The following is an 11,969-nucleotide window of genomic DNA, read 5'->3' as shown; positions in this document are numbered from 1 at the left end:
ATCAGCTTGTAACACTCCAAAGAGAAAGGAAAACTTGAACTCGCAGCACCCTTTAATATATATTTTTTTATATATATATATAATTTTTATGTATAAAATAATTGTAAAATATTATTATAGTATAGTATTTTAAACCATTTTATATTTAAATTAATTGTAATCATACTTCTAATTTTAGATGAATATAATTGCATGTACATTATGTACAAATCAATGCTTCAGTTGTTGAATTATATAACAGGATAATTAAACTAAAATTAATACTATTGTTTTTAGTTTGTTTATACACAAAACTAAAATTACATTACATGTGTATGTACAACTTTTTATATGCAATTTCAAATTTAATGTGTGAATTATTTAAGTTTAATGTACAAAAAATGACACTGTAATTTAAGTTTGAATGCATATAAATTTAAATATGTACAAATTAGTGCTTTAAAGGCACATTTCAGTTGTTGTTTTGTAATTAAATGATGTTATATATTATATTTAACACTAATAGGTAATTTGTGAACTTTATTATATTTATTGAAAGGGTAAATATTGTAAATCCCAGTGGTTCAGCTGCTTTAATGAACAAGGCAGGGCAAGTTTATTTATATAGCACATTTCATACACAATGGTAATTCAAAGTGCTTTACATAAAAATAATTAAAATAATCATAAAAAATAATCACAACAATAAAAACAAGGAATTTAAAAACGTTTTAAATTATTTAAAAACTGATTTAAAATGAATTAAAATGCACACTTAAACTAAATGCAATGCCACGATTAAAGTGAGGTGTGAAAAGTGTCAATTGCTGCATTACAATTAGATCTGCTCATGTTGCAACAAAATAAAATTGTGTTCATGCATTGCTTTTTGCAGCATTGAGCATTACGAACAATCACACACATTTCTGTTGATTTACGACTGCAATGGCCTCTCATACATTAGAGGTTCACTTAAAACACTCCTTGCTGTTACAAGATTTAAAAAAAAAAAAAACATATGGGTCATTCCGTGTCAAATCAACCAAATTTCAGAAATTTCCCTGGCTCAAACTTTTGATTTTGCTATTTTTTTTTCTGAAGATAGATAAACATGTATAGTGATGATAGCCCAAATATTAAATGTCATGTGTGAATATTTACTAAGTAATCCACTATTTTGTGGAGGGGGGTCAAAATAGCAATTTTCACCTGAGATTCAGAGCCAAATTACAGTGGGTTAAAAAATGACTTGAGAAAGATGGCAGAATCATAATCATCATAATGTTATTTTTTGAAGAAAATGAGAAAGAGCACTTTTCAAGTTTTTTCTCCAAAGTTTGTATACCTGTAACTCAAAAAGTATTAAATATATCTTAATGCCCTTTTAGATATTGGGTCTTAAACTTCCCTTTTGGCATCTTCATTTTTAAGGCCCTATATTGTTCAGTTCCAGAGATAATGGAATTTCAATATGGCTCCAGGAGTTCATTGTAAAATTGTACTTCCAGTAGTCAAAAACCAAATGTGGGTCATTTAAAAAAAAAGAAAAATGTATACTACTTTTCTTTTAAAGAGGAATGTCTGAAGAACAAATAATGTTGAAACTAGAAATTTATCTTGTTTCCTTCTGTCCAAACAACTGCATTGAACATACCTGTTTGAATGCCACAAGTATTATTTTTCCAATGTTTGACACTTCAGATGCGTGCTGTTCGTTTGCAGCCTTTTGTGCAATTGTACGTTGTAATATTGTGTTTATTTGATGTATATCTGATTTATCTCATATAGAATGCGTTTGGTTAAGTTAAAAGAGCGCTTCAGTTTACCGGTGATCGTCTTTAGCTCAGCGCACGCAGCTCAAACAGCAGTGCACAACATTAATAACTATGATTGGGAATGTTGTGTATATAACATTCTAATGAGAACATTATTATAATAAAACGTTGTGCATTCTTTGGGTTTAGTTGCTGTGTTTCAGCGCGTTGTTATGGGAAGAGCGCATCCACAACAGGATCACACATTCTGACTATAGCATGCAATAACTGCGTCATTTGTCATTTCATATATAAGTTGTAATATTATGTTTATGTTGTATTAATATTAATCTCAGGATGCATTTCCTTGAGTTAAATAAGCTGCCAGCAAAACGCTTCAGTTTACCGTGTTCATTCAGCTCTTTAGCTTCAGCACGTGCAGCTCAACGGCTGCTCTTTAAAACAGTGGTATTAATTTGTTACTTTTTCAAAATCATTGATACATTATTAATAACAACAACCACTTGTATTTTTCTCTTATTATTTTCATCAACAATATGGTTTAGTAATTAAAATCATTTAATTATTGTCCGTGCAGAGGCTATTCCGTTTTATTGATCTATGGCGCATTCATTTTGATTCTTTACACGTGTAATGATGTCCAGTGACTTGTTTGCATTATTTATGCATTATTTTATTTATTTGTAAGACTTTTTTATGACTAAATTTGGTAATGGGAGAGTAAAAATATTTTTAAAACGTACACCGTTCAAACTAGGCTGCTTATGTTGAAGTGTTTGGGATGTGGCTTTTAATGATGAGACTTTTTTTTGTAATCAGGCTCTCAAAAAGTATATAACAATTTGGATATAGATTTATCGGCCAATATATCGGTTATCGGCTTTCAAAAATAAAGAATCATCGGTTATCGGTATCGGCCAAAATTTTCATATCGGAGCATCCCTATCAGATATGCAAATAATAACATTAACCCAGGGTTTAGGAGTGTACAGTGTGACACATCAGATTATGAATGACCAGGATTAATTGTTAACTCTATATGTGGTTGTGATACCACATATCTGAACTCTCGGTAGCTTCAACAAAATCCTTTCTTCTAAATATTCCTAAAAGTGATTCAAATATAGAATTTTATTATGAATAGACTACAGAGAGCAAGGTAATGTGCCTCAACTTCTCCATTTCAGTGCATTTTTAACACTCTTACAGGTGTTTTAAACATATTTTGATAGAGGGAAACAAGATGCAATTCTAATCTAACATTATTTATTCTTCAGACATTGTTCTTTAAATAAAATAAGTAGCGGCTGCATACAAAGTGACCAACATTTAGTTTTCAACCACTGAAAATGGGTATTATTCAACTATTTGAATGTGAAGCCTCATTGACATCCCCATATCTCTGGGACTGAACAATGTAGGGCCTTGAAAATGAAGATTCAAAAAGAAAAGTTTATTAAGAACTAGAATCTAAAATCATATTGCAATATCTTTATTACTTCTTGAGTTACAGGCATGCAAACTTTGGAAAAAATAATACTTATGGCACTCAGAAAGGTATGTTCAACGCAGTTGTTTTGACAGAAGGAAACAAGATACATTTCTAGTTTCAACATTATTTGTTCTTCAGACATTTCTCTTTAAAAGAAAAGAAGTATCATTCATATTTTTGCTAAATGACCCACATTTGGTTTTTGACCACTGAAAATATGTACAATTTAACAACTTACTCCTTGAGCCATATTGAAATTCCATTATCTCTGGAACTGAATAATATAGGGCCTTAAAAACGAAGATGCCAAAAGGGAAGTTTGTTAAGACCTAGTATCTAAAAGGGTATTAAGATATCTTTAATACTTTTTGAGTTACAGGCATGCAAACTTTGGAGAAAAAAACTTGAAAAGTGCTCTTTCCCCATTTTTGAATGGTCACCATTGGCACATGATTGCTAAAGTCAACATATTTTACTAACAGACCTACTAATCTCTGTGTAAAAAATAACATTCTGTTCTCGAGCCCCTCAGAGTCGTGATGGAGGGGTTGTATGGGCTGAAGGTACCTGGATGGTGAAGGTGCCTGTGGCTGCATCTGTCTGCAGGTGGATCTCCATGGGTGCTGTTTCTCCTCCTGCTGTGATCATCTTGTGCCGCAGTTTCTCCAGAGCATCACTGCTGTTTGAGATCAGCTCTCTGATGAACACCTAACACAGCAGTCTGATTCATGTATTTATATCAGGTTTCCTACACATTTTACATTTCAAAATTCCATACTTTTCCAGACTCAAATTTCCAAACCTCTCAGTAGATTTTCAGACCATATTTAACATAAATGGTTCATAGAGCATTATTTTCAGCAGGGCCGTAGCAGGGCCCTGGTGCAGGTTGTACCCGTGGGCCCTGTTTGAAATTGTGTAAATAGCACAAATAAACAAATATAGGGGAGAGCGGGGCACAAAGTAACACTTTTTGACTTTCTCAAATTGTGTAAATCCACATGGGGTTCAGAGTATATATTTTTTTTTATCCACAGTAATTTTACACTTGTCTAGTACAAATATGTCGCTTTGTTTCATAATTATAGTGTATACGTTTTTCTTTATTTAACCTCAAAAATTGGAAGTGAAATGTGACAACATGCCCCGTAGGTGGGGTACATTGTAACATCTGAGGGGCACGTTGTAACATGACCATATAACAGCTTAAAATGTTATCTGATCGAATTTAAAAAATATACAAGACAAACTAAAATATTTTGTCAATAAAATAAAATAATTATTTATTTCAAATAAAATAATGGCATTTTTTAAGAATTAAAAAGAATCTGATTTTGGAGTTTGACAGTGAACACATTGCAACCATGCTTGGGACGGTCCACATAAACGAGCCAAAATGCTTTACATGTCTTGAAATAATAATTTCTTAACATTAAACATTGACTGTCAGTCTTTATTCACCTGTTTCTCATCGTTTATCATTAAAATTTATTAAAGTAAATAGTCTGAATAGTCTGAATTAGGCTGAAATAGGCTCTCTTGCGTGCACACTATTTTCTCAAGGTTTTTTCATTGATTTTCTCTAAGTGACAACATACAGAGCCCCTAAAATAAAAAATAATCACAGACCATTACATGCACACAAGAAACTTTTTTTGTGCCCTTGAGAAACTCTTCACATGTGCATGGGAATTTATTGTATGGTTACGTATTGCAATTTCTAGTTTTATATAACCGATTTCCTTTGTGCATCACTGCTATCTTACTATGAATAAAACTAGAGAATGGATGCATATGAATTAACAGAGATCTAGTACATCTAATATAAAGGCCTAATGTCCAATTGAACATCCTTTGTGGCAGCGGAGAGAGCATGACACGAAATGGGCTGATTAAAAAAAGAGTCTATAAAAAAGGCTGGTACTGTAAAAAAAAGTGTTCAAAATTTGACTTTCGGTTAGGGCAGTATGCCATATTTTAAGGCCTTAGGTCTCTTTAACGCATACTTTGTGGAGGCCAAAAAAACACTGTGAAATGGGCTGATGGCACAATAGGTGGCTCAGTGTGTCCTAAATGCTAAGTTCAATGGTTTCTTGTGCGCACATAAATGTCAGTATATTTTTTAATTTTTGCAAAGGTCCTTGAATCTATGTAATACGGTGCTAAGAATATAATGAGAAGAAACCTAATATGATTATTAGAGCACGACCAAATATATCGTTTAGCCGATATTATCGGCCGATATGAGCCTGTAGCAGATATATCGGTTTCGGCGAATATGCCGCCGATATGAATTTTTTTTTACAGAACATATAACGCAGATTAAATGCTTCTGAATAGTGTAATTACTTAGTTTGTCCAACAGAGCACGCTCCATTGTTTGCTACTGTCGACCCAGGTCAGTGTAGTGTAGAGATGCGCAGATGAGCTCAAACTTCACCCGAGTCCGCTACTTCAAATTATCCACCTGCACCTATATTTGATCGTCACATTACAATGATTCTAAAGGCTTGTTCATATCGCGCGTGATTATTGCCGACGTTTAACGCCTTGTGACTAAACAAAGTTTACGCGAGGCGTAAAAACAATTTTTTTTAAACGCCTTGGGCTAATTTTTTTGGTTTGACGTGCCACGTTAAAAACTGGCCAACCAATGAGATTGGCGCTTTTGTTCACATGCCTGGAGCTGCTGAATTTACAGTAAAACACGACTTGGTGGCGCTCAAGAACAAAACGTTCTTGCCGAGCACACTTGATACCTAACGATGAAGAGCAAGTAAGTAGACGAAGAAGCATCGAGGCAAGATGAATGTAGAGCAGCTGGTCACATTGGTGTCTGAACACAAAGGGCTTTATGACAAATGTGACAGCGACTACTAAAATCTCGATAAGAGGGATTTGTAATGGAGAGAAATTGCAGATCAAATAGGATTCGATGTGTACCGGGGTATTTCTGTTTTTCATTAAGCGCTATCTAATGTCTCGGCTCATCGCCAGCGAAAATCGCTTGGGTATGAACACAAAAGACGCGTCGAAAAACATCAGCGATAAGCGCGCGCGATAATCGTCCCGGTGTGTACGAGGCTTAATTCTTAGTTTTGCAATGATGATATGGATGGATGGTTAATTTTTAACAGCAGATTCAGTGGTGTTAGAGCTGATCTGTGTATCACGGCACGCATCTGCGGCGCATTATGGCTTCACGGCCACCGGAGCTGATCGCGGCCACTCAGTCAATGCTGGTGTTTATACCGGTGTTGTGCCGAAATCTGCACCCCTACCAGATTATGCACCCCCTCGTTGAAGTCACTACCCGATTGACTAATCCCAACCCCACCCCTAATCCTAACCGCTCCCACACACCTACTCCTAAACCTACCAATACTAGGGGGTGCATAATCTGGCATGGTGCAAATTTCGGCACTACACCGGCTACGCTGCGGCCCACAACTTATGCTTATCACATCGGTCACATCACATTTCCTAACTGGGTGTCTACACTGGACGCGAGCGGCACGGCGCGACAAAATACAATAGAACCACTGATCTATATATAATGAGTGAATAGAACCCATTATAATAAGTGATGTTGACACTGGATGCAGCGTGACACGACAAGACAAATGCCGACAGTAAACTGATGCCTTGTTCTATTTATTACGTACGGACACAAAGTTCAAATGATTATCAAAGGTCGCGTCCACGGTATCAGCATAGTTTGTCAGTACAGTCAGTAATGTAGCAGATTGAAAAGTTAGTATCTTTCTGCAGTCCAATAGACGTCAGTGCGGTGGTGGCTTGAGTCTGTTGAATGGAGATTTAACGCTACGTTGTCACCTAGTTGGTAAGACTCAATGCTATAAAGTAAATAAACAACAATGTCCCCGTCTTTCTCTCACAATGAGCTTATCAAATTCATTTGCTACATTAGTAGGGTCCTGTGATTTCCGCGATGCAGAAAACGCAGACGGAATCGCGGAATCCATTCATTAAAAACTTAATTTATTGTATAACACGGAATTTCATGGAATTTGTCTTATTTTTGATGAATAAATAAAAAACAGGGCAGTACACTTAAATCAAATTGCGTTATAGACTAGTGTCTGTGAATATTAAACTGCAAAAGCCTATTTAAATACGAATCCTCATGTTCTGTATGTTCATTTGATCACCAGAAAATACATAACACAGAATTTGTGAAAAAATATTATTATATTAATATTAATAAATATTATTTGTTCATTTTAGATGTTTACATTTGGAAAAGCTGTGCTTCCTGCATAAACCTGCACCTGCTGGTTTTGCAGTAGCTTGCTTGCACTGCACAGTTACCTTGTTTATTTTCTTCATTTGTATATATTTTTTTGCATTATTGACACACTATTTTCCTATTTAATACTGTTAAGTTGCTTTGACACAATCTGTATTGTTAAAAGCGCTATATAAATAAGGCTGACTTGACTTAATTCAAGTTATATATATTTTGTTCTATTTGTGTTTTTTAAGTTATTTATAATAGGTGAAGTGAAGTTTACTGTTAAGTGCACTGATGTCAGACTCATTTTGAATAATAAAGTTTATTGTTAAATTGTTAAATACCCTGCCTCCATTACACAGGCCTACGTTTGTCACATCATTATAAGTGTTTGATCACTACATTTGAGTTATCTTTGCAAAAAATGTGTTTATGTATATATAGATATTCTGTTTATGTAGGCTATATACTGTATTCTATACATAGTACCAGTCAAAAGTTTGACCAAAAAACTTTTGACTATACTGTACTATAATATAGCCTACAGATAAAAAATACTGGCCGATATATCAATATCGGTCTTTTTTACTCCCTAATATCGGTATCGGCCCCCAAAAAACCATAACGGTCGGGCTCTAATGATTATAACCTGCATTCTGCATAATGAAAAGCCCACTTTGAATTCATTCAGTGGTATTTGACAATCACTAAAGAATAACTAAACAGCTGCCATGAAAACACACTTCTTGTACAGTACATTTATTTTCATTAAATTCTTAGTTTTCTATTATAAAAAACTAAATAGGGGCAAAAGTCTGGAAACACAAATATTTTCCATACTTTGCTTTCTTTTTTCCATAATTTTCCAGACCTGGAACGGCGCGACAAAATACAATAGAACCACTGATCTATATATAATGAGTGAATAGAACCCATTATAATAAGTGATGTTGACACTGGATGCAGCGTGACACGACAAGACAAATGCCGACAGTAAACTGATGCCTTGTTCTATTTATTACGTACGGACACAAAGTTCAAATGATTATCAAAGGTCGCGTCCACGGTATCAGCATAGTTTGTCAGTACAGTCAGTAATGTAGCAGATTGAAAAGTTAGTATCTTTCTGCAGTCCAATAGACGTCAGTGCGGTGGTGGCTTGAGTCTGTTGAATGGAGATTTAACGCTACGTTGTCACCTAGTTGGTAAGACTCAATGCTATAAAGTAAATAAACAACAATGTCCCCGTCTTTCTCTCACAATGAGCTTATCAAATTCATTTGCTACATTAGTAGGGTCCTGTGATTTCCGCGATGCAGAAAACGCAGACGGAATCGCGGAATCCATTCATTAAAAACTTAATTTATTGTATAACACGGAATTTCATGGAATTTGTCTTATTTTTGATGAATAAATAAAAAACAGGGCAGTACACTTAAATCAAATTGCGTTATAGACTAGTGTCTGTGAATATTAAACTGCAAAAGCCTATTTAAATACGAATCCTCATGTTCTGTATGTTCATTTGATCACCAGAAAATACATAACACAGAATTTGTGAAAAAATATTATTATATTAATATTAATAAATATTATTTGTTCATTTTAGATGTTTACATTTGGAAAAGCTGTGCTTCCTGCATAAACCTGCACCTGCTGGTTTTGCAGTAGCTTGCTTGCACTGCACAGTTACCTTGTTTATTTTCTTCATTTGTATATATTTTTTTGCATTATTGACACACTATTTTCCTATTTAATACTGTTAAGTTGCTTTGACACAATCTGTATTGTTAAAAGCGCTATATAAATAAGGCTGACTTGACTTAATTCAAGTTATATATATTTTGTTCTATTTGTGTTTTTTAAGTTATTTATAATAGGTGAAGTGAAGTTTACTGTTAAGTGCACTGATGTCAGACTCATTTTGAATAATAAAGTTTATTGTTAAATTGTTAAATACCCTGCCTCCATTACACAGGCCTACGTTTGTCACATCATTATAAGTGTTTGATCACTACATTTGAGTTATCTTTGCAAAAAATGTGTTTATGTATATATAGATATTCTGTTTATGTAGGCTATATACTGTATTCTATACATAGTACCAGTCAAAAGTTTGACCAAAAAACTTTTGACTATACTGTACTATAATATAGCCTACAGATAAAAAATACTGGCCGATATATCAATATCGGTCTTTTTTACTCCCTAATATCGGTATCGGCCCCCAAAAAACCATAACGGTCGGGCTCTAATGATTATAACCTGCATTCTGCATAATGAAAAGCCCACTTTGAATTCATTCAGTGGTATTTGACAATCACTAAAGAATAACTAAACAGCTGCCATGAAAACACACTTCTTGTACAGTACATTTATTTTCATTAAATTCTTAGTTTTCTATTATAAAAAACTAAATAGGGGCAAAAGTCTGGAAACACAAATATTTTCCATACTTTGCTTTCTTTTTTCCATAATTTTCCAGACCTGGAAAAATACTTAAATCAAATTCCATACTTTTCCAAACCCTGTAGGAGCCCTGTTATATGATTTTTCTTCCATTCATGCATCGTTATATTACTATAATTTATATAGATATTTCTGGGGTGGGTTTCTAGTTGTAAATCAGAATCCAATCCTTAAAATTAAATGCTATATTTATTAGTGTAAAAACTTAACCAATAAGACAAATGAAAATATTTAACCAAATCAAGCTGATTAAATATGTACTTATTGATTAGTTTTTGATCAAATAAATCTACAGGGTGGCCAATATATTGCAGTTATATACATAATACAACTTTAATGATGACAACTGGAATTAAATCAAATAATCAGCCTGAAAAATGTACAACACAGTCTTGAATGCGTAAAGAGAATTGATCAAACAGGACCGCATTGCATCTGTTTTCTGTTTAATATATCACCTCTTTCTCAGAATACAGCGATCTGGCCACAATATCCAGCAGTTTCTTCGTCTCTGCTTGAAACTCGTGTTTGGAGTAAGATCCTTATTTGAACAAAGAAACAAGAATTTAAAAATATACTTGCAATTTCAATACACTACAGTATATGCTTTAAGTTTTGTGAAATATTATTACAATTTAAAATAACTTTTTCTATTTGAATATATTTTAAAATGTAATTTATTTCTGTGATCAAAGCAGAATTTTCAGCATCTTTACTCCAGTCTTCAGTGTCACATGATCCTCCAGAAATCATTCTAATATGCTGCTCAAGAAACATTCTGATTATTATCAATGTTGAAAACAATTGTGCTGTTTTTTAGAATTATTTGATGAATATAATTTTTTTTTTAAATAGAAATCTTTGCCATTATAAATTTCTTTCCTATCACTTTTGATCAATTTGCTCGCTGAAAGAAAGTAATAATTTCTTACAAAAAATAATAAAAATCTGTCTGACCCCAAGCTTTGGTTTACCTTGAACGTTCTCGGTGTCACTGATGATTGTGTGGAGCGTGTCCTCCTCTGCGCTCTCAGCCTGTTGTGTGCTGTATCTGCGATGAGCCACACTGACCCCAGCAGCAGCACAGCTGGAGCTCCAGAGTCTGGCAGATGTGGAGTGAGGAAGCTGCTGTCTGACATTAGTGTCAGCTGCTGAAGAAAACGAGTCAGAATCAAACAGCACTGAAGTTTATTAACCATATAGAGGGGGTTGGATTTGATAGTTGCTACTGTCTATGCAGATTATTTACTGACTGATAACATTACTGAACATGTCCAGCTGAGTAACAGACTTATTCTGCACAAATCCTGTTTATTTTGTCAATGAGACAAATACATGTTTTAACCGAAAAGTCTGCGTTTATTTGATTAAAACCATTCGTCACCCGTTATAATATTTCATCACGCTGCTGTGCTCTGATTCACTGATCACACTATCTAACAGCTCATCCATGATAAACACATTAAACATGTACCTCCAGTGAATGTCGCGACCCCTCTGCTGGATGATAAGAGCCTGACATGAGCCCTCTGAGAGACATTCAGAGAGTATTTGAGTAAACCTAATATAGATATTTGTGTAGTAATGTTCTCCTGTGAGGTGTGACTGGCCCCTTCAAGTGTCTTCGCACCCATCTCCCGCGTTTCAGGTTATGGTCTAACAATTCTGCTGTCTTGGCTTGGTGCTGATGGGATCAGGCGCCTTCCTGGTATCTGTCCTCCAAGGAATTGCAGTGGTCATCCTGAGACAGAATCAAATACAGAGAGAACCACAGTTAATTTTGAACTTCTCATCAGTTTCACGTTCAGTCATGTGGAATTATTTTAACTACATCATCATCATGTATTGTACTTTTAATTCCAGATGTCACATGAAACTGAGTGTCATCGGTCAGATCTGAATTACTGCTACTGTTTCAGTGCAGTCTGAGTGTGTAACACCCGATGCCGCTCTTGCAGTTGAGCCTTCACAGTCTGCTGTGTCATGAGCATTAGAGACC

At 34.5% G+C, this 11,969-nt stretch overlaps 1 protein-coding gene across 1 annotated transcript in view; it reads right to left on the bottom strand.

The window, feature by feature from the left end:
- The window catches only part of trap1 (TNF receptor-associated protein 1), an 87,836-nt gene extending 76,305 nt beyond the window's left edge, over positions 1-11,531 (bottom strand). The window contains exons 1-4 of the mRNA XM_016293811.1: positions 11,445-11,531; positions 10,945-11,121; positions 10,429-10,511; positions 3,814-3,954 (exon numbers count right to left, since the gene is read on the bottom strand). Coding sequence (XP_016149297.1) covers positions 3,814-3,894 — 81 coding nt within the window. The 5' untranslated portion in view covers positions 3,895-3,954; positions 10,429-10,511; positions 10,945-11,121; positions 11,445-11,531. The remainder of the gene's footprint in view (positions 1-3,813; positions 3,955-10,428; positions 10,512-10,944; positions 11,122-11,444) is intronic.
- Between the last annotated feature and the right edge of the window lie 438 nt (positions 11,532-11,969).

This window comes from Sinocyclocheilus grahami, unplaced genomic scaffold (assembly GCF_001515645.1).
Source record: "Sinocyclocheilus grahami isolate Dianchi unplaced genomic scaffold, SAMN03320097.WGS_v1.1 scaffold307.1, whole genome shotgun sequence".
In the NCBI taxonomy this organism is placed as follows: Eukaryota; Metazoa; Chordata; class Actinopteri; order Cypriniformes; family Cyprinidae; genus Sinocyclocheilus; species Sinocyclocheilus grahami.
The sequence above is the reverse complement of the archived record's forward strand: the minus strand, read 5'-3'. Positions and strand labels throughout refer to the sequence as shown.